Below are 24,615 nucleotides of genomic sequence, written 5' to 3'. Positions count from 1 at the left end.
CATCCCCTCCTCCTCCTAAGTGCCATTAATTAACAAATTACCATATTTGTATTTAAAGAGTATAGGGTAGCATTTTCATCTGTGTGCTCAATCATGGTAGAATAATTTAGTCAAGCTAATTAATACATTCCTCTATTCACCTACATATTCTACTCTCCAACCTTCTTACTCACCGGGTGCCTATCTGAAAATGTATCAGTGCCATGATTAGACTCTGAGCCCTTCCAGTCATGGGAAAGCAAAAACGAAGGGAGTAGACTTGCCGTGTAGATCAGAGGATTGAGGGACATTGGACAGTTTCTGCCTAATTGAATGGGAAGCAGGATTTAGCGCCTCTACACTGGCAATCTCTGGTCCTCCCAACTCTCCCTTTTTGACTGCTGAATTTGTGCCTTTTCCAGATGTTAAAAATGAGCACCCCTTGCTTCTGAAGGTGGGATATACATACCATTTCTCCCAGGCAGGCCGTGAACACTCAGAACTAATGGTAATTTCCAGGGAGCTCATTAAACCATTTCTGTTCATTACTTACAGATGGCTATGCCTTCTCTCAAGATGAAAATGGCATCGTCTCACAGTCTGAAGTGATTAGAGCCTATGATACCACCAAACAGAGGCCGGATGAGTGGTGATAAGGAGGCCTAAGCAACAGGCCCTGCTGAGTCTCTGAGAAGAGCTGTCACAATCTATGGTCACCACTGCAATCTGATGACCAATCCCAGTCTGGTCCATGGGGAGAAAAAGTGGATCTGAGCTCATCTCACAAATGGACATTATGCGAATACTATACCACCATCGCCCTCAGATGTTCTCAAGTACCTGCTAAGGCTTCGTAAACTGATACCGGAAATGACCTTGTGTCTTGCCTGAGTGCTTTCTCAAAATGGGGACAGGTCAGTGTTCACAAGCCATCCCTCTGGGGCTGTAACTATCAGTTCGTTGGCTCAACCACCAATCAACCATTTAAACAAACAAACAAACAAACAACTCTGAATGGTGTTAAGGGGAGAACTCTTGATATCCAGACTTAGATTTCAGGATAGGCTGAAACAAACCAGCATTCTTGACTCACTCTACTGAACACTTCTAAACAAGGCATTAATACGTGTTTGTGTCAAAAAGTGTCTTGCAAAGTGTTTGCCAAAGATGTTCAGTGCGTGTTTCTCATTCAGTAGTCAACTGCCCAGAAATTTAAAAGAAAGTTTCCTCGAAGCGCTGCTGTGCGATCTGCATGCTTGACTTTTCAGATGTGAGCGCAACTTGCAAACATTGAACATTTCCAGGCATTCGCTACTAAAGTCTGTGATGTCGCACCTTCGGCCTTACAACTGCTTCTCTGTCGATTGTCCCCTTGATTTGTTTCAGTGGGAGGGACCTGTGTCTGTGTGACTGTTGTTACAACACTTATTTTTTTTTTGAACTGTATTGTCTGTCATTTCTGATGAACTTTAGACTCCTTTAGATGTTCCTAGAAATCTGACTTCCGTTGTGTATTGAGTGATGTCACTTCGTCTTCAATTTTTGTCTCTCCTAAGAAATTATGCTTACGTATTTACAGGGGACTTCCAAAGCTTCTGTTGTGACGTTCAGTATAATCCATCAAATAGTGCATGGGCTGTCGTGTGCATAGGTTCGGCTTTTGTCCTGTGTTCTGTTTGTTTCTCACTGTGTGTTCCCACTGGAGATGGTGTATGTAGCACAGTTGGTGTGACAGTGACTACCCATATGCTTAAGCCTGAGAATTACTGCACAGTTCACCCGGCCAACAGTTCCCAAAGTGAGTCATGTACTGCTTATTGACACGAGACAGGTGAGTAGCACATTCCCCTCATTTTAAGGAGCTACGTGTTACTCCAGCAAACCTTCCAGTCAATGAAAATGTCTCATCATGAGTAGGGGTCACTGATATGCTTTCAAATAGACGTCCATTCTCATTAGCTTTGGTATTTCCATGAAATCTCCTGGGAAATGCCTATTTTGCTACCAACAATAAATGGTGAAGGGGCTGTTTAAAACCACACCCAGTTTTCTACAGTTTTTACAATATTTTTGTCATCTTAAAAGATTATAAAGGGAGTTCTAGTTTTCAGATACACTTCAGAGATAGAAACAAACTATTCTGCCTTTTACTCAAAAGCCTGTTTGCCTTCAAGTGGGTTACCAGCAAAATAGGGCCCTTTAAATGTGTGCAAGGACTAGCTTTCAGAAATTACCCCATTTCATCATTTACATGGTTCCCCCCTTTCTCTCAGTCTGGATTTAAAATTAGAGTGTGTCTCTTCCTTCTCTAAATTTGTAGCTAGTTATCAGTGTGTCTCCGCATTCCCTACAAATGAGAGGTTCTACACATTCCCATAATTCTAAAGGGAGTGGAGTGGACTGTACTTCACATCTCAAACCCATCCTGTTGGAACTTAGATTAAGCAACCCGTAAACAAAGCATCTGGCAGAACAGCACACATAGAATTTAAGGTGATCTATCCAATTGTGAAGCTGTAGACTTTGACCTTCCACCAACTAAATCTGGCAAGTAGGTTTTCCTCGGCCTCCTGGTGGTGAGAGTTGAGGTCACACCACAGAAATGAGCGGTTACCCAGGGATGGCTTCCCTTTGGCCTTGCGCCATCAGAGACATCTGTATCCAGGTTCGGCCATCAAAACATTGTGGATGAGAATGGAATCTTCTGACCTCAGAGTGAAAAGCTAAAGTCTTCTTTTATCTTGAATCATGAATGATTTTGATGGAACTCTTCCACATACGAATACTCATGGTTAATCAGTGTACATCATACCCTGAAATGAAACTCTTGATGCTTGTTCATACCTGGATCCCGTGTTTGAATGGTGGACATTAAGTCAGTCTACGTGTTACTTGGGTAAAACTTGAAGTAGAGAATTGCTATTGCAGTGAGTTTATAGAGACTTCCTACTCCTGAGTTTCTAGCCTTTGTTAACTGGCGGGGAAAGCTTCCTGGTTTCACCGGGAATTGAATGACTGCAGTCAAAGGGACTTTAAACCTGTCTTTTCTGAAATAACCAGTATGTAACTCCAATTTAAAAGTCCCCTTTGGGGATCCTAGTAAATGCTGACATGACTGCTTTGTAATGTTTACAATCCAGAAAATAGTATTTATAGCAGAAAAGCCTCGTTACTTTAGCAATGAAAAGCTGGGAGTGTCTTCATTCATGTTGGAATATGCACAGCAGTATACAGCATGGACTTTCTCTATGTGTTAGATGTACATGCAAAAATACATTGGTGTCTCGCACCCAGAAAGACACTATGTTGTAGAAGGCATTAGCAGGAATGTAATGTTTGCTTCTTGGCTGGCACTCCCTTCAGCGCTCTGTGTGAGATGGCGTCAGCCGCAAAGAGAACTTACTGGAAAGCTCTCTCACCCAAACAGATGAAGGGATACTGCCAAATAAGGGAGCCATGAATTGTATTGTCATTCTAGAGACAATGACAGTGAGTCCTTTCCCTTCCCAACAGGCAAAATGAATTCAAGGAATGATCAGCATGTAATCTCAGCATTTAATTATATACTGTGATTTTTCAATTCGGTATCCCAGATAGCTGGGATGATACCCACAGGTTAATTTGTTCTTATACTTAGTGTCACACTCTTAAGCTGTCATTGAAAAATGTCCTTTCAGAAAATGAATGCTAGTCAGAGAGCCACAGAGACATCCTCTTAAAGAAAAGTGTGTGGCTATTACAAAGCCGCCTACTCATCGTACGGTTGGGTTTTTGATGGTTCCAGGTCTTAAAACTTGTTTCATGAAATCAATCTTTAGTCTAGTAAGTAAACTACAAAATTTATCAAGAAAATGCCCTACTCATTCACACTACAGTGAGCAGGTATGTGGAATTCCTTCTGTCCATTGCTTACAGTAACACCAAGTGGCTCAGTGCCTCATAAATGCTTTTTAATGACGAGTATTTCTGGATGGCCTCTTAAACATAGCATAGCCTGATTTTTCTCACCTTAAAATAAAACATTTGCGAAACTTAGTTATACTTTGCTGTATTTTAATTAACCTTCAACAGCTATTAAAATGGAATGTAAGTTAAATTTTGAGGAAAAGGAAGCGAATGCCCTCCATGTTTCTTATTGGTTTATTTTTTGTAGGAGAACAGCTGTTTGTGTTTCTTGGTTTTGTGTGTGTTTGTTTTATTTTGTTTTTTGATAGGCTTATGGCTTATTTTGCATGAAGTAATATTTAAAGTGATCCAGGCAAATGCATGGCTTGTGTAAAAATCTCGATATATTTTTCTGTCTTATAAAACTTTATCATGGCCTAACTAGAATTTAATACTTAGTGGACAAGTTAATTAGTCCTCCACACAGCTTTTTTTTTTAAATACTAAGTGGATTATTTTATAAGTTTCATCAAATTCAATTGAATCTTTTTATTTAATTGAATCTTCTGTTTAGCTTGCCTCCAAGAACTTTTCTCTAGAAAGTTCCTGAAACTTCTCAGCAAATAAATCTTCCCTTAGTAGGAATAAAGGTGGATTGCATATGTGCTTTTTTAAATTAACAGCAATTTTCCATGGGTAAGTTTGCTATGGCAAAGATGTGAGCAGAATTTTTTTTTAATTCCCAGTCATAGACTAGAAGCCATAAATGCAGTGGGTGCAGTTTGTTGTTAGCCTCTTCAAGCTTCATCTTCACCCTTTCAAGTGTATTCAGTTAAAGTTAGAAGGCAGCCTTGGAAGGCGGCTGTGAAAGCTGTAGTGTGCATTAAAGATAACATCGATGTCCAGCTCTGTGGAAAAGCCATTTTGTCGAAACTGCTGTAGAGATTGTGACGCTGCATGAGTGGGGAGTGTCGAATCTGTGCTTATAGTGGTTCTCTCAGGTTTGTGTATCCTAATGTTCAATGCACTGTGTTTTATAAATAGTTACTACCGTTGAGTAAAATCCATTTCTATGCACTGTTCCGTGTCATTGGCCTTTTGTGGATGTGCATGTTTTAAACTGCAAATTTTAAACATTTGTCCTCTAATTGTTATTCAAATAAAATAAACTTCACCATTACAGAACAGCACTGGCTAAAGTTTTGATTGCTACATTTAGAAGTTATGTTGCTTTACAAAGCAGTTCAAAGCCACAATGACTACAGTCTGAGATGGAGTAATCAACTGATCTCTTCTTAACATTTTGTTTGCAGCTGTATTTAATTCATTTAATCCAGCTAAATGAAATATAAAACTAGCTCTCATTTGATAGGAAGGTAGTCTGTGTCATTGACAGAGAAGTATTTTCTGGAAAGTTACTGTATTTCGATTTTATTGTTTGGAAATGTGTCCCATGTACCTTTGCATTTTAAATCAGCTTGCCAGTCACAAGTTCACTCTGCTGTCTGTCCTTTTGTGTTGGAAGAATCTCGTAGGTTCCCTAAACCCCCCCTTAAAAAGAGAAAGAGGAAGAAGGGGAAAGTTGGCCAAGTTTAGACAATTACATTCGAAGGATGTAACCATAAAATAACAAAATTGGCCAAAAGTGCAGGGAAACACCAGAAATAAGGATAATTTTTTTTTCAGAAATAAACATCGATGAAGATTCTTGATACAGAGGTATTGAGCATGACAAATGGGGAAATATCTGATTTGATTACATTGTGGTCATATCTATTTAGCTGTTCAAGCCCCTGTCCTCTCCCACAGGCTTCCTGAGGCACCTGGTGGTGGGCCTTCATGCAAAGCTCCAGTAAAGCAGTTTGTGGAGAAGTTACCTTTGAAACCTCTTGTAATTTGCACACTTAACCGTCATCCCCCCTTTAAAAAAAAAAAAAAAAAGCGTGTGTTGATACTGATGCCTTGACCTAAGATGCCTTTTGCCTTCTACTGTTACCATAGGCAACAACAAACTTGAAATACAACCTCATAAATTCAGTGCGTCATTCCCATTTAAAATCTGTTTTCCCATGCTTATAGCATCTCTACCCTAAAGCTACCATTGCTGCACATAGGCACCTCAGTTTAATGAAGAAACGTCTTACGAACCTGGATAATTTCACAAGTAAGCTCATAAAAAATATTGGAAAATATGAAATACTTTGTAACATTTGGTCTTTATTACCTCTAAGTACAAACTGGGTAGCAACTGAAAGAAACATTCTGTCAGAATAACTCCACTAATAATGAATGTCTAATTGCAATTTGTAAATAGCCAGGTACATAAATATATGTTAACACTTAGCCCTCTTAATAGCTTAGCATGCCTATAAATTATTATTTTTCCTAAACATATATGAAATTATGATACCAGCTCAATGTCATGTATCAGATTCCTGATTGTAACTGTACATATATTTTTTTTCAGGAAGCCTTTTATTTACCTCATTTTAAGAAAAATTTTCCTGTGCGTTCAAATCAATCTGATAATATGACATATAGCTCCTAACACCAAAAAAGAATAGCAGGGTAGGAAAAAACATGAGGGAAACAGTCTATCAATTTGGACAATTAAAAGTGTGGCAAGTTGGCTTTGGAATGGATAGTAAATTCTAAAGCAAACTTTCTCTGTTAGATATGTGTTCTATAACATGATAAAATGAATGCATAGCCCATGCTGTGGTTTGGGCGCATGTGTTAAAGCCTTGGTCCACAGAGTGGTACTCCTGGGAGGTGGGGCCTAGTGAAAGATGTTCAGAGGCAGGCCCTCAAGAGGCATGGGGTGACTCTGGCCCTTCCTCAGTCCTGCTTTTCACCTTGGCTCATGAAGGATGAAGCTTTGCTTCCTACACGTTCCTATGATGATGTGCTGCCTCATCGTGAGCCAAAGCAATGGGAGCCTCCAAACCTCTGAGCCCAAGTAAACCTTTTTATATTCTAAAATTCAATCTCAACTATTCTATTATAATGCTGGAAAGCTAACATCAACCATAGTTCCCCTCTTGCTGGAGATAGGCAGACAGCAATCTGGCTGCTTGACAAGGAGCCCTGAGTTATGGAGACACTATCTCTGTTCTCTGTCCCCAGTCAGTGGTACCTGCTGTCCCACAGCAATGGGTCTTCTGTTTTTATTCTAGGGTATTTTACCTGCTCTCTATCATTAATTTACCACCCAGTCCCACCCCACTAGAATGCAAGTGATTTGAGACAGTCATTCTTCTTACCCACAAAATCCAAAGCAATGAGGTGCTATTAACACTTTACATTTTACAAATGAGAAAAACAGCCGTGAAACAGATGGCCCAAAGTCTCTTTTAAGCAAAAGCCAGAAAGCTAACCAGACATAAGACTCAAAAGCCATGCCAAGCCACATTCTGGTCTCTCCTGTTTCTTGCGTGTAAAGGGGAAAGTGTTTATCATCTAACATTTCTAGTCAGGCTTTATTTCATGTTCTCATAATGCAGCACAAGCTGCATGCCTGTTAGGACACCTGATGCTATAGGAGATGTATGATACTATACAACTAGTCCCCTCTCCCCAACCCCCCCCCCTGCTCCCGCTGGATTATCTGGGTTGTTGGGTTGTTTTCCTAAGAAACTTGGGCCCTCGAAGCCACTGTCATAAAGAATATAGAATTTTAAAGCTGACTTCCTGGGGCACAGATCTTAACTCTCTTGTCCTTGTCTCTTGTCCTGGGACATGCTGTTTAACCTTCCTACATTGATTTCAACATCTGAGAGATAAGCATACAACCGTTCTATTTCAGATGAAAAACTGCCTGAAAACTCAATATCATAGTGTAGAAAGCTCTTGAGAAATATGCATTGCTTAATAAATCTGATAATAGGAATAACCATATTTCAAAATTCTAGTTTCCTGGGATTCTAGTTTTCACAGTAATCATAATTTGAGGATGCTAGGACTCAAATTCTTCATGAAAAAAAAAAATCCTAAACCAGACAAATTGCCACTGTATTCTGTGGTGGTGGGATATGGTGAGCATGTCCTCAGAGATATCAAGTATCTTGACTCTTCATGTCTACGTATCCAAAGATGAAAATACGAGAAATTCACAGTCTCTTATAAAATCTTTCAAGGCTACCACTTGCACTTGGTATGTATCTAGCCACATGATGTTCTAGAGTTCTAACCTATCCCTGGATGTTCCTGGTCCTTTTACCTTCACAGATCTTCTTGCCTCTTAATTCCATCACTCTTCTCTACTGCCCCATGCTAGTCTTCCTCACTCAAACCCTCCACACATTTTTCATGTCCTACAACTGGCCCTCAGTATGAGTTTATGGTCTCCTTCCCTGCATCCTGCATTCTTGTTGTAACCAGTTACAGTGAGTCCTAGCTTGTGGACTTATCTTCCCCTACCTGACTGTGAGCTCCCAGGGAGAAGGGACAATACCAATGCACCTTCTGTTTAGTTTTTTTTTTTTACATGTGTGTGTGTTTGTACATGGGTGTGTATGTGTTTGTGGTGATGGGGGGGTCACATTTGTAGGGGCGTGTACATGTGGGAGCCCAAGGCCGATACCAGGAGTCTTCCTTGATTGACCTGTACCTTATTCATTGAGGCAGGGCCCCTCAGTTGAACCTACTGAAGGTGATATGTAACATAAAAAATTGTCAGAAGCTGCACTTTCAAACTGCACCATCAGGGGTAGGTGACAGTGAAGGAGGTGGGGCACGTGGTGGAATAGGCAAGGGACTGGGAAGTGGCAGGTGTCTTGCCTAGGAGAGTTGGCCTGATCCCATGCTGGGGAGGACGAGCTGGGTCACATGTTCTATGTGTCACAAAACGCCAGATTTCAGATTCCTATGTCTGGATGTTCAAACTCTACAGGTCATGTGGTGTGTGTGGGGGGTGTGTGTGTGGGTGTGGGTGTGTGTGTGGGTGTGTGGGTGTGTGGGTGTGGGTGTGTGTGTGTGTGTGTACCACAGACTGTTTGCTAAGATCTCTGTAAGAATTGACCTCTGCTACTTTCACAAATCCTGATGAAAACCATGTTTCCCTTAACTTCAAAAGATGAAGTATGGGATAAAGATACTTCCTCTTATTAGATAGAAAAAAAAATGTCACTAAGTGTATACAATGAAGAATTTAAATTTGAAAACCTCAAATAGGGTTCAAGAAACCAGAGAAGTTTATTTTTTCTAGCCTGGCCAATATGTGTACTCACCAGACATCATACACAGTGGCACATAAAACGTGGATTTCTCAATGGTTCCACTAACAGACGGCCTTTGACTTCCACAAAAGTTACAGTGTGACTTCTAAGTAATTAGTACTGTCATTGTGGTAAGTAAATTAAATTACAAATCTTCACATTTATATATAACTCTTTTTACAAATAAATGTTTTAAGACCCAATTGTCCAACTTTCATTTTAAACGCTAATATTGCTGAACAAAAAGTCTGCAATAAATATTCCCCTAGGTTGACAGAGGAAGTGATTTTACACAGAGTCTGTGCTACAACAAATGTCTAAGTATATATTTAAAACTTTAATCTTCCCATGTGGTTACTGAAACCATGTATTTTGGAAAAAGAATACTTATATTTTAAACAAAATTTGTTATTAATTTAAGAAGTAAATATTCTCATCATACTAATATTACCTATGGTTAGGTCACTCCCAAAATTATAAATAGGTGGTTCACTGGCCCCTCGAGTTTACTTAACAGTTAAATTTTAAGTGAACCTTTACAATTACAATTAAGTGTATGGCCTTCCTTATTTATGTATATATTTGTATTATAATTCAATCAACACAGGAAAAGGAACACAGGGCACTTTTCTACAAAGAATAGCTGAATTGTCCAGTAAAATATTTTCCTTCAACTTGCAAACTGAACATCAAACTGCTGGATGTTTTAACAAAAAATGAATAAGTTGCAATGTTCATCATGTTTGCAAAGTCAGACATCCATAGCCAAGGACCTCAAGACCAGAAAGTGCTGTATCTTTCTGGACCATTCTTCCATAATCACGATGCATTACCACAAATTTCCTCCAAAAGCAAGTTTGGCTTGGCCAGGGTAGCAATATTCCAGCTGGCTACCATTTCACTATTCGAAGCCACTGCCCATCAACTGGAACTGAAATCCGGACAGCTCTTCCCAGGTAATGGGGGTTCCTGCTGGAGAGGGTAGGCAAAATACTGGGGTGACACCAGGAAACCAGATGGCTGGGTTAGGTGTATGGCATGGCCAGTGGTATAAGGAGGGGGTGATGAGGGTACCAGGCAGCCTGGCTCAGCCCTGGCAAAGGAGAACCTTCGGACAGAGCCTCCTGTGGAGCTGGAGCTGGTGGCTGTGCTGGACTGCCTGGAAGGAGCTCTGAGGCTGGTGGAGGTGAGGATCATGGGCAAGGTCTCTGTTTGATAGCTTCGGAGTGAGAAGCGGATTGGTTGCTGTGAGGGCTCCTTGGGTCTCAAACAGGTACAACAATAGATAGCCACTAAAGAGCCCAAGATGATGAAGGCAATGAAGATGGAGCCGACAATCAGGAAGGGGACGTAGACAGGCTCTAAAAGGCAAAAAGAGACACACAGAGATGATGGATAAAGGCCACTCACTCCCCAGTCTCTGCTTTAGCATCTTTGATGTGAGAAGCAGAAGGCTCATTATTGCTACTGTTCAGCTTTTCAGAGCATGTGACTGGCAACCTCCAAATCACAAACTATGATGATGGAATGTTCTTGCTGCCCCTAGTAGGGAGGCAGCAAACTGATGTCATAGCCTCTGGTAGCAATTAGCCATCATATTGAACATCTGGAAGTTAGAAATGAACAGCCTGTCACCCTATCCATACACTGAAGGGAGAAGGTGAGTTGAGGGGTACCCTGGTTGTGCATTTAACTCCTAGGTTTTAGGAGTTCTGTCACACTTAAGAGCCTAACCCATCTACACTGACAATCCATCACCTGCCCAAATGTTTCCAGTCTAATAAAAGAACCAGAACTGTTAAATGGAGCCCGAGGTGTTATGGGACTCTAGAATGATAAAGCAGTCTGCAGTGACCCCCAATTTACTGCAACTCCCACCACCTCACAAATCATCAGTCCTGATTCCAGATGTCATACCTCTGTCTCTATGTTCCCACCCACAGATAGAACAACAACATGCAGTTCTTGGTATTGGTATCCCTCAGACGCAAACCCTTGTTTGCTTCCATCTCTAAAACGACAATAAAATTAAGACACTTCCCCACTCCCCACCCCTCCCACACCCCCTATTCCCCCCCACCCCTGCCACCCCAGAGGTATCATGGGACAGCTGTCCCAGTTGCTACTCTGTGTCAAAGACCAAGATGAGAGGCTGCCTCCAGTTTCTGGGCAGCAGACAAACACCTGAGCTGACCAGGGCCCTTGTGCATTTTTTCTGTATCTGATTGGTTTTACCACCTAGGCCACAAGAGATAGAAACTCCCTCCTCTCTAGATATGGATACATATCAGAGAGCTTTTTACTTTCCCAGAGACAAGGCCAGTGAGCAAAAGGGTACAGCCTAAGGGCTACTAAGTTAGTTCTTCACCATCCCTTATGCCCCACTATGTGAGTACCAGAAGTGTATAAGGCCAGGCAAAAGTGGCCTGTATGACCTGTGCACTTCGCCAAGCAGCTGTATGCTGGTTTCATCAATAAAATGATTCTTTGATGGCAATTGCCCATTTTAAATTTGAGAAGTAGCCCAGTGCAGTTAAGTCACCAGAGGTTAAACTGCTGGCAGGAGACAAGCCACTATCCATCTGGTTTGGCCTGATCTCAGACTCACTACATGGTGAGAGTATTCCTGTCTTCTGCTCTCTTTTTTAGATTGCCCCCCTCCCACCACCCTCCTACTGCTCCAAGAGGAGGCTGGCTTACCCAGCCTAGAGGAGCTGGGTCCCTAGTAAAGGACAGGGAACTAGCAGAAAAGTCTAGTTCCCATAGGCCAGGATAGCCCAGAGTTCCCTGCTTTCCACTAAGTAGTCTAGAAACTACTTCCCAGATCCCCAGGATTGGAAATGTTGACACCGTCCCCAACCACGAAAACTAAATCCCAGAAGAGAGCCCCGGGATGCTCCTGGCCCCCTTTCCTCTGGGTTGCCATTTGGAGGATGAGACAAGGATGGTCTCTCCTGCCCCTCTCCCCTTGCCTTCCATGGGATCTTAGTGTGCAGGATTCAGGCCTCAGCCTCACAGTCACAGGCTCTCAGTTCCGCACACTTCTCAGGTTTCCTGGCAATAAAACCATCGCCTTGAGCTGTAAAAGGTTTCCCTAATGTTCCTATTCAAGTGGAAAACTTTTTTCAAGGTGTAAATTTCCTCTGCTGGAGTCGTGATTTATTCAGCTCCTAAGTGAGCAAGTGAGCGGAAATTTGAGCCGTGTTTTCCGATGTGAGAATAGAGGACCTTGAGGAAGCCCTGTGACCCTGAATTTTAAATCCCACCTCGAAGATTTGGGTGTTTCTGAAAAGCGTGACAATGGGGGTGGGCAGAGGGGGTAATATAGTTCTGAGAAGTAAAGGAAGTTTGGGAGAGTGAGGAAATGCTATCACTCTACCAAAAACAGGGGTGGGCAAAGAAAGGAAAGGAGGAGGAAGAAAGAGCGAAAGGAAGGAAGGAAGGAAGGAAGGAAAGGAAGGGAAGGAAGGGAAAGAAAGGAAGGAAGGAAAAGAGAAGAGAAGAGAAGAGAAGAGAAGAGAAGAGAAGAGAAGAGAAGAGAAGAGAAGAGAAGAGAAGAGAAGAGAAGAGAAGAGAAGAGAAGAGAAGAGAAGAGAAGAGAAGAGAAGAGAAGTACGGCCTGCGGAATGGATCGGGTCCGTTGACCACAATTGCCCCTGCGTTTTCTGACACTTCCGGAGCTCCCAAAGCAACCAGAGCCCAAGAAAACCCAGGCTAGCTCCAGCTGTCTTCCCTAGGTGCACGCCAGCCCCACAGTCCCCGCAATCCCTTGCAAACTTTCCTTAGGACCCAACCGCGGGGACCACGTGCAGCTGGGATCTAAACTGCAAAGCAATGGGATCCCTGATCTGAAATTCGGTCACCCAGACCCAGAGGAGTTCACTTTGCGCCCCGAGCTAATAAAGCGTGCCTGTGTCTGGTGGACACAGCCGGGTCCGCCCAGGAGCGCCGCACTTACGCGCGGTAATGCCGGGGTGCTCCAGCTCTCCGCGGTCGTTGGTGCAGCCGCCCTGCTCCAACCTGGCGTCGGCTGCAGCACAGCAGTAGCGCAGCGCGCACGAGCCGCAGCAGATGGTGGCGTCCTGAGTGTCGAAGTCCTCGGGGCACTGGAAACCCTCGTGATAGTTGCCCTGCGCGTCCACCCAGCCGTGGCAGTACTCCCCAGGTTGCTGCGCGCTCGCCGGGCCCCAGCGCAGCAAGCTTACGAGGAAACACAGCGTCAGCAGCGCCCCCATCGCTGCCCCGCGCCCGGTGGCAGTTGGAGAGTCGGAGGGCGGAGCCGGGGCTCCGGGGACCACGGTTCCGCCTCCCCCGACCCTGTGCGTCCGGCTGACCCCGCGGTCGCGAACACGCTCTCGTGGGTTAGAAGCGGCTGGGCAGGAGGCGCGGGGTGAGCCGAGGGCTCCGCTGGCAGGAGGACATCATGGTGCGCGGGGGCGAGGGGACCAGGGCGCGCGGGAGGCCACCGCGAAGGCTGCGACTGAAACAGCGGTCGCCCTTGGCCCGACTCATCGTGCTAGGAGCACCCGGGCCCGGGCCGCCTCCTTCCCCGCTTTCCTCGAGGGCCGTCAGGTTCCGGACCACCAACTACAAGGTCGGACAGCGTCCCGATTGTGGGCTGTCGCCGGCTACCCAGCAGAGTCGGGGGCGCAGCTTGGCTCCCCACATTCAGATCCCGGGGACCTGCTGCTAACTCAGCTCTGGCCCCTGACAGTCACGCGGGCGAGAGACAGTCTGGCCGCGGCCAAGTGCAGAGGACCTGGGGGGGCTGACAGCTCTGCCTTCAGGGCGTCCCTTAAAAAGGCTGAGGGAGGAGGAGACACGCGGGTGAGGAGAGTCCGCCCTCCGGGGTCGCCGCGAGAGCTAATCACAGCGAACACTCCGTGGTGCAGTCCCCGACGCCCGCAGGTTCACGCGCGTCTCCCAGCCGCCCCCCACCCACGGCGCTCCCCCGGGACTTGGCGGTGATCCGGAGGGAGCCTGGCCCCCGCCCCTCACCTAGCTGTCAAATAGCCAGGGAAAACACGCAGAACGACGATAAAGGCTACGGTCCCGCCTTGGTTCACCAACGCCAGCTCGCGAGCAGACAGCTTGAGTTTCACCGATTTCATTTAAAATCCAGAGTAGAGGTTGGCGTTCATCAGGTGTTCTGTGGGCTTTTGCACAGCCTCAGTGTGTTCCTGGTCTGCCGATTCTAGGGATTCGTTCGGTTCCGACAACCTGATTTTTAGGGTCACCAACATCTGCACCTCACTCCCACACACCACCACCCCCTCCTAGCTTCCACAAGTTCACCCTCTGTCGCCTCCTTCCCGCACCGCTGAGCCGGCGCCGGGAAGGACCCGGGTCAGCTCCGCCAGCCGCACTTCAAAGGCCAGGCTTTCAGTGTTCGCGCCCGCAAAGGAAATAAAAGAGCAGAATTAATGATAATCGAGCCTATCTGAACTTCTGTTCGGGCAAAGAAACACATTTATTTAAATGATGTGTCCCTTGTGGGCTGTTTGCAGGGGCACGGCTCCTCCAGCGGAGGGAGAGCCTTGTGAAGCCCGAGTTATGTGAAACCCGGGCTAACGTCAGGGTTTTATTTTTACTACAACCTGTGTTTCCTCTCCAGGTTTATTGGTTCGGTTCGAGTGAGGACGTTCGTCTTAGCCATACGGTTTGTCAAACACTCTGACTCTGAATACCGCCACGGATTTAGATGTTAGCAAGTCTCATGAAACAAATGGAAAGAAGTGTCTGAGCGCAGCCAACACGAGCAAGCGAGCGAGTATGCAGTCAGAAGTATTTATCACCCGCAGCTGCCCATGGTCCCAGAGGCTTTCAGAAAAACTTCAATGCCGAATAAAACGGTTTATTTTTAAGTATCCAAATTAAAGTCCATTCTGAGTAAAGAATTACTTTTAGCTTCTAATCTTAAAAATCGAGATTATCATTTAACTTTAGAATTAAATATCAAACATGCCATGTGCTTAACACACTGCGCAAAACTTTATTGCTCTATGATAGATATGGGGGTGGGCAATGGTAAGTTAACAAGCTGTTAAGGATGGCCAAATTACTTTTAGACAATCAAAAAAAGTACATTTTCTTGACTAAGAACTTAATTGAAGCATAAGGAGAAACTATTTTGGTAGAAATACCATAGGTAATAGATTTTTATCTATATAGGGGAAAATGTTGCTATCAGGCTTTCCGATTGGGGAAAAATACCTTTAGTTTTTTTGGAGGCAGGGTGGTTTTCTTGTTTTCAGGAAAACAAAGGGGAAGTCAGTTAGAAGCCACAGCAAATGTGAGCTACAATGATCATAATAAAATGACCGGACTCAAAGACACACTAACTCTTAATAACTTTCCCAGAACCACACTACTTAATACCTTTTTTTTTCTTAGTTAAGATTTGAGGAATTTCATTACATCACAACTGTGTGAAACTGTACAGCAGCAACAGCCGCCTCCAACAGTCCCCCAAGGGTCAAGTTTCCCCCTTATCCAGCTGTTCTTTGATAGTGTTAATATTTTAAAGAGTGATTTGTTGGCACTTCCCTCTCATTAATTACCTTCTCTGTGCCACAGTGGGGTTCTTTTCCCTGGGACACTAGCTATAATTAATTTCCTCATTTAGAGCCCTTGTCTGTTTGACTTATTCAGAGTGTGTTCTACACAAATTTAGTTGGGTGATGTTTACTAAGGGGAAATAACCAAACTTCTAAATTAGTTGATACTCCATAAATCTGTTAAGTACAAACATTAAAACAACTGTGTACCATGCTTTCCTCTCTAAGTTCTGGATCCTAACTGCTTTAAAGTTACACTAGCAGCCCAAGGGGCTAGGACAGGGGTAAATATGTGAGGGTTGCTTCTCATAAAAGATCCCCTCAAGCTTCAGACATTGATAGGTTTTAACTTCAAAAACAATGCTCTAAGAACAATATGTGCCTCTTTTTAGGTTTACAAACATCCAGAAATTTCAGGAATTCTGTTATTATTTTCATAGCAAAGGAAGATTTGAAAGTCTGTAGAGACGCCCCCCCCCCAAAGCCTTTAGGGAAGCGTCATACAGAAAGATGATCAAAACTTTCTACCCATTGTGTCATGTAGATGCTTTAGAATGTTACATTCCCCCCACACACACACACACATAGTAACAAAAAGTTCCTATTTGATGAATAACCCAATCTTAAGAAATCACTTTCCCAGCCTATTCTCTCTTGTGGTCTTCAGGAAATTTCTATAGGAAATGAGTTACATGATCTGATGCCTGGAATTTTCTTTAATAAACACCAGAGGGGGGGAAGGGGAAGAGAGGAGAGAAGAGAGCAGCACCCAGAGAGGATGGGATGGCAACATGCTGATAATTGTAGCTGAGTAAAGGGACCTTGTAAAACAGAATCACAATTCTGTCTTTTCACACACTTTCTCTGGCGTCACTGTTGACGGAATGCAGGGCCTTATGCTGAGTATGACCTCTGCCATTGGGTTCTACTACCAACCCCATTTTTTTAAAAAGTCATAAATCAGTACTGTAGTCTCCTTTATCAAACCTTGTTCTGTTTGCCTCTCTCTCTCTCTCTCTCTCTCTCTCTCTTGGCTCTTCTCAGGGCCTAATTAAATGCGAGAGAGAGAGAGAGAGAGAGAGAGAGAGAGAGAGAGAGAAGACAACCTGGAGATGGCTGAGAACTAAAATATGCTAAAGAGAAAGGAAGAAACACCAAAGGGATGCCCTAAAATATTAGGGGTGGGAGGGATTGGCTTCACTAAGGAAGTTCCCATGAGCTCATTTGCATTGGACCCAGAAACAAAGTAAAAAACACTAACAAAATATTAGATGTGGAAGTCTATCTATGCAATCTTGGAGTTTTTTCAGCATTGTGGCCAGTTTTCTATCTCCTTTGAACTCCAGGATGCATATTATCCAGAACCTTCTTTGTTACCAGTATTCCTTAAAATCACTTCTAAAATAGCAGTGAATAAAAAGGCTTTAGCAGAACAACAACAAATGGTTCCTTAGCCCATCCTTGAGTCCTTTTCTGGAGTGGTTTGTTATCACTAACTTTCCTTTAACTCCTTTGCTGGTGACCTAATGAAATTCTTTCCTGGGTCACTTGCTATAAATCTTATTCCAGGCCCTCATAAACCTGAGTTAGTTGAAAGGGATTTTTTTTTTTTTGAGAGTTGCAGTATCTCATATTTACCACTAAAGTACAGAAAGGTCCCATGAAATAGGAAGTATTACTCTCAGAACCTGGAAACTCGTCCCCATGGAGGTATTGTACAATCAATTCCTCATGACCAGGTTCTTCCCCCTGCCCAGAATAGCTGGCTGCCTCAGTCTGGTCATCTATAAAAAGAAGGGATTAGACACAGCACCCTTGAAGCAAAGTGTGCGGAAACACCATAGGAAGCTTGTGAAAACACAGATTTGGGTTCCGAGTGAGCATCTACAGACACCAGAGCCTAAGGAGCTTGGGAATGATGCTCTAATGCTGAAGCTGCTGGAATCAGAACCATTTTCTAAACCACTCCAACTGTCCTCTGTCCCCAGACTCAGGTAGAGTGAAGGAACCAAAACTGCATGTTCACCTAAATCCCACCTCCTTTCTGGGCCACTCCCTGGGCCCTGGAACCCAGCACTGCTCAGCCAAACATTTACTGCAGCTGTTACTCACAGAAACCACTTCCTGGCTATAAGAGGCGCTCGGTGAAAGTGTCCAAACACACACAGGAACGGCCCTCGTGGGGTAAGATGGACTCAAGTATGGGAAGGAAAGGATCCGGGGAGGGAGGACAGCATATGCAGGCCAGTAGCATTGATGTCTCTCTATTCTTGTCCTGCCTCCACAAATGTCAGAGTTGATCTCTTCCTAGTACATGGTAGAGGTTCCATAAATAGAATTGAAATGGATGCCTGACTAAATAACAAAATGAATGTTTTCCTTTAGCTTTCCATAGCACTTGCTTCCAAACTTTAATTCCATGTTGTTGCATCTGTCTTCTTCATTAGTGTAACGTCTTACACTATGTGGTTGGCCATAGGGGGGTGTCCAGTAAGTGCTGAATGGATGACTGGCTGCACCCACTACATGACTGTTTGAGAACTTGTTGCGACTGAGTGGCAGGCTTCCATGACTATAAAGAAACCAGAGAAGACAGGGTGAGCTTCCACGGCCAAGGTAGTACAAACAATGCTTCGTGCTGTAATTGAAATGTCCGTTGTGACAGCGCCTTCAGAAATGGGAAACCATCAGCTCATTCTCCATGGAGACAGTGATGACCCTGGTCCAAGACCATAGGAAACTGAGCAGTGGAACAGACAGACTGTGAAGCTGTCGAGGTTGTTTGCCTGTACCTCTCCTGACCTTGAGCAAGAGCATGTCAGCTCACTTCCCTGTACCTTCTGAAGGCAATCCTCCAAACGAGGAGGGTAGAATAAAATAAGCCCTACCGTAGAATATGGCAGAAGATGAGGCAGAATTGTAAGAGCCAGAGGTTCGGGACAGTGGCTGTTAGGTACTGTCCCCTAAGCATGACAGGGAAAATGGATTCATGAACTCTCAACAGTCATCTGAATAAGACCAACATGATGACACCACCAGTTGGACATGCCAATGTGGCCAGGGGAAGTCCCACATGGTCCCTCCCCTAGGAGAGCTACAGGTGGTCAATGTCCACTGAAAGAGAGAATCAGTTTCCTCCATGGATGAACTCCCACTTAAGTTGCCTAATCCCAAGTGAGACACACACACACACACACACAACCAGCCAAAGCAAAATGGATTCCATAGGTTATGTATTCATGTGACAATAATACTTGAAGAGATTGTGAACTTATGGAGGAGGCATAGCAAGAGTTGGAGGGAGAAAAGGGAAGGGAGGGAGTAATGTAGAGGCTCATATAGAAAGTTCTTAAGAAAAATGCCTCCCTTGAAGGACTGCTGCAAAAATCTAGGCTAAAGCATATAACCTGGCATGGGGTTGGACCTCTGTAATTGGTGGGCACTTTGTACCCTCATCAGCTGATCTGAATCTACAGTAGAATCACCAGAGCAAGCTTCCTGCTGAAACAGAATATGCCTATTCCCTGATTGATTTGAGCAGATTATTTACAGTTACCCATCATTCATTCCCTTCTTGTTAAATGGACCCATTCACAACCCCTGGTTGTCAAAAGCCTCCGATTATTCACATTTCCAGTTACTCTCAAGAGACATTCCCAAGGCTAGGAGACAGGTGGATAAGAGTAAGGATGGGGACCAGATGATCACCCTTGTAGGGACAGGCCAGCTGGACAGACCCTGTGTTAGTTGGGTTTCTGCAGGGTAGAACCACAAACCCAGGTGGGCACTTAATAAGTATCTGATTAGTCTTCGATTCCATATTATGTCAGTAGAGGTGTAATTTATTAACTTGGTCCCCTGGCATCCTTCCAGGGCATGTATAATAAAATGGCATTTTTCCTGAAGACATATAAATTAAATTAATTGGCATCCATATTTAAGTGAAACTTTCTTGACAGTAGATTGATTCCCCCGCCCCCCAGCGTCACTTTTTCTCAGCAAGGGGCATATCCCTCTGAATGCTTGCAGACTGTAGAGAAGCCAGTCCATCGTTTCCAGGGCTCTGGGAGGGGCTGCCTTTCAACAGAGTTAGGGGCAGCAGGAAAAGTGAGCTGACTCTGGAAAAATCCTAAGTGCTCCTCGGAAGGCCTCACTCTTTGGTAGGGAAAAGGTTTCTGGAGGAGAAAGAAAACAGAGGGTTCTCATTTTAGTCTTCATAGTCTCCACCCCAACTTTACCACCCTCCACAGAATGTTTAGGTCACCTGGAGGTTTACAAACTGCATAGAATTGTAGATTCTAGAATCTAGAATCTGACATGTAGTTGATAACAAGAGTACTTTTTAAAACAATGTTTCATTCTCAAATAGTCTGTGCTTGTTCAGATCTGGGGCAATGTAAGGGACCAATGAGCCAAAGGTCCTGACTTCCACCCTTGTAGGTCAACTATTTCCTCTGGCTCAGGGATAGAGAATGTGTACTTGACCTTGCCTTGCACACACCTCCTGTGAGTTATGTGAAGGACTTAGCCAAAGAACTTGGGGTATGCCACGCATAGTTCAAGTTTCAGTAGTAACAAAGATACTTTTTTTTTTTTTTAAGGCGTGGAGTTTACCAAATGTTTTTATCACTGATTCAAACAAAACTGCATCACAGCATTGAATAAAGGAGTCAAAAATTGGCACTTAAGTTCTTATATAAGAACCAGCTTCCAGACCTGTTACTTGCCCTCAGTCAGCATGCCTGTGTTGATGAGGAGGGTTAGGCTCTCAAGTAGCTGACTAAAATGATTCTCACAGAAGACTGATACCTTGGAACTATTTATACTGCTGACTCCTCAAGTTCACCTCTGGCAGAGCTGTCTGGTTTCCTGACCATCCCCTAGGGGTCTATTTAGCAGGATGTATCTTAGTTCACTTTAGCAGGAAAACCTGAAACACACTTTTCCTCTTCAGATCCTGAGAGTGGCCTGTTGTCAATCATGGGTCTCACCTGGTTACTGGGAGAAAGCCACTGAATAAGCCTGTGGCTGGCTTTATCTCCAAATGTAAAAATGACACACAAACCCTCATCTGAGCTGCCCCACCTGTCCCAGGTGCTGTGAACATCCCTAACCTATCTACATCACTGCCTCAGCTTACAAGGAGCTGTCACTTCCTGTGAATGAACCCCACTATGGCAACTCTGCAGCCAGGACCACCTGCTGTCCTCATTCTTCATGCAGTGTGAGGAATTCCTAAAGCTCCCGCCTCATACATGTGGCCTCCAAAATTCTCATTCTATATTTTTGCCTGCCAGCCTCTCACCACCACTGTGACCATCTCCTCAACACTGGTACCAAACCTTAAGGCTGTCTGCCCTAGGTTCCCAACAGAAAACAAGGAAAACCCTGCTCCATTTTTTACTTCACCCTGAATTTTATGATATAACCCATCTCACTTGGGCTCAGAAAAGAATGACCTAACTTGACACTGATTCTCAGATGTGTACCCTTCAATTACCTAAATCCACTGGGATAGAGACAGTAGACTCCTTTTTGCCAGGACCAAGGACATTTCTTTCATCATGTACCTGCTTCACCCAGGACTCATCATAAATCCAAAGTCACATATGCATAGCTCTTATGCAAAGGAGAACATAGAGAATTTTTTTTTGATCCTCAAGGTTTTCAATACCATGATTTCTGCATTGTAGCCTGGGTGTAGTTAAGTGTGTCTTTCAAGGGTTCGTGTGTTGAAATTGAATCCCTATGAGCCACACCAAGTGGAGAAAGTGAGAAAGTCGACCTGATGCCTTTGTGAAGGTGAAAAGTAGTAGACAAGATCAACAGGATGGGCCACCAGTGGTGAATTCCAGCAGCTTTATAAGAATAGGAAGAAAAGGGCTGGAGAGATGGCTCAAGAGTGAAGAGCAATGGCTGCACTTCCAGAGGACCGGGGTTCAATTCCCAGCATCCACATAGCAGCTCACAATTGTCTGTAACTCCAGTTCCCCAGGATGTGGCACCTTCACACCAATGCACATAAAATAAAGTTAAAATAAACTATTTTTAAAAAAGAATAAGAAGAAAAGTGTTCTCTCTCTCTCTCTCTCTCTCTCTCTCATGTGTGTGTGTGTGTGTGTGTGTGTGTGTGTGTGTGTGTATGTGTGTGTGTGTGTGTGCGTGAGCGCATGTGTGTTACAACTTTGTCTCTTGCCTTGTGATCCTCCTATGTCACCAAGGGCTGTAAAAGAAAAGAAAAGGCCACTGATAGACACAGGATCTTAACCTCTGATTAGAACCATGAGCAAAAAAAAACGAATCTGTCTTCTTTGTAAGTTATCCAGCCTCAGAGGTTTTATCATCATAACATAATATAGAATGATACAATGGTCTTTACTTTTAAAAAGTTAGTAAAAATGTAGGTGGTATTCATCCTTTCTTCCCTATCTTAATAAATTATGAACTCTTTGAAATAAATGATGTCTTGGGCTATTAATAAATGATTGACTTGGGTAAAGTGACAAAAACTGAAATATATAGAATTAAGGAGAGTGTGGTAGTTTGAATGTAATTGCCCCTATAAGCTGATATGGAGTGGCACTTTTAGGAGGTGTGACCTTGCTGGAGTAGGTATGGCCTTGTTAGAGGAAGTGTGTCACTGTGGAGGTGAGCTTTGAGGGTTAATATATGCTCAAGCCATGCCCAGTATCACAGTTCACTTCCTGTTGCTTGTGGATCAAGATGTAGAATTCTCAACTACTTCTCCAGCACCATGTCTGACTGCACACTGCCTTGTCCTACCATGATGATCATGTACTGAACTTCTGAAATTGTAAGTTGCCACCTCTATTAAATGTTTTCCTTTAAAAGAGCTGCCATGGTCATGGTATCCATTCACAGCAATAGAAACCCTAACTACGACAGAATTTGGCACAAAGATTGGAGTATTGCTGTGATAGGCCTGACCATGCTTTTGTTTTGAAAGAATATGAGCTTTGGGAGTATGTATTAGAAAAGCAGTTGAATGCTTTAAGTGTTGCTTAATGGACCATACTAGTAGAAGCATGGAAGACAGTGATGCTGAGTATGATTTGATGAACTGTGGGGGCCTCGCTCAAGAGGTTTCAGAGGAGAAGAATATTAATATGTTGACTAGAGATCATTCTTGTGATATTTTGGTAAAGAATGCATCTGCTTTTTGCCCTTATCTGAAGAGTCTGCCTGCAGCTGGATTAATTCTGTTGGCAGAGGAATCTCAAAACAGCCTAGTATAGACTCTGTTGTGTGGTTATTAGTATTAACTCTAATGAAAACTTATAAGGAAAAGGAGCAAGCTGAAAAATACAAAATGTAGAATTTGAGGAGAAAAGGAGCACCAGAAAGTACAATGGAGCTAAGTCCTGTGTTCAAGGAGATAAACAGATTAAGAAATGGAATAAAGGGACTAGTGACCTCAAGACAACATTCCCACCCAGCTAAGTGTCCAACTTGTGAAAAGAAATTAAAGAAAAGCTGAGAGTTAGATGTGGTGGTTCTCACCTTTAATTCAAGCATTCAGAAGGCAGAGTCTGGCAGATCTCTGAGTTTGGGGCCAGGTTTGTGTACAGAGCAAAGTCCAGAAGAGCCAAGCTTAGGCAATGAAGGAAACCATAGAAAACAGAAAGCTGGTAAAAATGTAATTAAAAGATTTTAGTACAAGGCCAGCCTGGTCTACAAATCCAGTTCAGAATGGCCAAGATTAGGCAGCTGGAGAAGACATAATGGAATGAGGGGCCATGTTCCAGCCCCAGTAAGCAGCAGGACTTGGAAGCTTTAGCCACATGGATCTGGCTTTAAGGATAGAAGTAGTATGGAATATTCCTCTGTGACTAAGGAAAGCTACTGAGGCCAGTCACGTGTCTCATGGGTGCCCCTGAATGGAAGCCTAATAGAAAGGTCATTGTGTGAAAACTGTAAATTGAAGCCTGGATTGGCTTGGAGGTCACAAAATGTTGGAGATGCTAGATCTGTGGGATATTTGCTGAGGAAAGCTGCTAACAGGGAGTGGAATCAGCCCAAGAGAAAGGTGTGTTATAGCTAACAAAGCTGAAATGAGTTGGAGATCTGAAGAGCGTTTTGACATCAGACATGAAGATGCAGAGTTTGGAGTTTGCCCAGGTGGTTTTAGGTCTTGCTTTGGTCCAGTATTTCCTCACTATGCTCCCTTCCTTACTATTTGGTTGGAACCTCCAGCTCTCCCCTGCATGATCCTGAAAGCCCCATTCCTCTGTCTCTCTAAGCCCACCCCTCCCAGAGAATCGCCAACAAAGAAAAGGTACCAAAATGCCCAGTTCTGCATTCCTGATGACTATTGCTGTTTCCTCCCCTGTTGCCCACCAGCAGCCCAAGTCCCCACCTAAATATTCCAGCTTTTGACTATACTTGGATACAAACCCAGATTGTGGGAGATACGTCATCACCCCTCATCTACAGGTTGTACAATCTCCCAGCTTTAGTTTAGGGCTGGAGAACCTACCTGGGATTGCTTTGCTCTAATAAACCTGTTGTACTTTTTCAATTTGGCTTGATTTTGTTTAAGAAACCTATTATCAGGATATAGAAAACCTATTACCTGTGTTTTGGAACAGTAATGTATAGCCTTTGCCACTATATGTTGAAAGTATGTGATCTGTTTTTTTATTATTATTTTGTTTTAATAGGGGATTACAGTTAAGAGATTGCTTGACTCTTAGAAGAGACTTTGAACTTTGGACTTTTAAACATTGTAGAGACTGTGGTAGACTTTGGGGACTTCTGAAGTTGGACTAAATGCATTTAGCATTTTGATATTGGTACAAGCATATGGGGGCCAGGGAATAGAATGTAGTAGGTTTGAATGGAATTACCCCTTAAGCTCATAGAGAGTGTGTGGAGGCCCACAGAAGTGGCTCTGTTCCATCTTGACATAAGATCAGAGAGTTTGAGACTGTTATTGCTCCTTCAAGGTCAAACAACAG

The 24,615-nt window shown here is 43.6% G+C and overlaps 2 protein-coding genes across 5 annotated transcripts in view; one reads left to right on the top strand and one right to left on the bottom strand.

Annotated features, from left to right (window-relative positions):
- The window catches only part of Atp8a1 (ATPase phospholipid transporting 8A1), a 224,491-nt gene extending 219,440 nt beyond the window's left edge, over nucleotides 1-5,051 (top strand). For all 4 annotated transcript variants that reach the window (XM_027390824.2, XM_027390823.2, XM_027390822.2 and 1 more), the window contains one exon: nucleotides 535-5,051. In XM_027390824.2, the coding sequence (XP_027246625.1) occupies nucleotides 535-632 (98 nt within the window). In that variant the 3' untranslated portion in view covers nucleotides 633-5,051. The remainder of the gene's footprint in view (nucleotides 1-534) is intronic.
- Nucleotides 5,052-10,001: 4,950 nt separating this feature from the next.
- On the bottom strand, nucleotides 10,002-13,315 carry Shisa3 (shisa family member 3). The gene is made up of 2 exons (XM_027390820.2): nucleotides 13,039-13,315; nucleotides 10,002-10,441 (listed from the first exon to the last, which is right to left on the bottom strand). The coding sequence occupies exons 1-2, from the start codon at nucleotides 13,313-13,315 to the stop codon at nucleotides 10,002-10,004; spliced, it is 717 nt and encodes a 238-aa protein (XP_027246621.1).
- Between the last annotated feature and the right edge of the window lie 11,300 nt (nucleotides 13,316-24,615).

Source organism: Cricetulus griseus, assembly GCF_003668045.3.
Source record: "Cricetulus griseus strain 17A/GY chromosome 1 unlocalized genomic scaffold, alternate assembly CriGri-PICRH-1.0 chr1_1, whole genome shotgun sequence".
In the NCBI taxonomy this organism is placed as follows: domain Eukaryota; kingdom Metazoa; phylum Chordata; class Mammalia; order Rodentia; family Cricetidae; genus Cricetulus; species Cricetulus griseus.
Note: the sequence above shows the minus strand (reverse complement) of the source record. Positions and strands in the feature narration are given on the sequence as shown.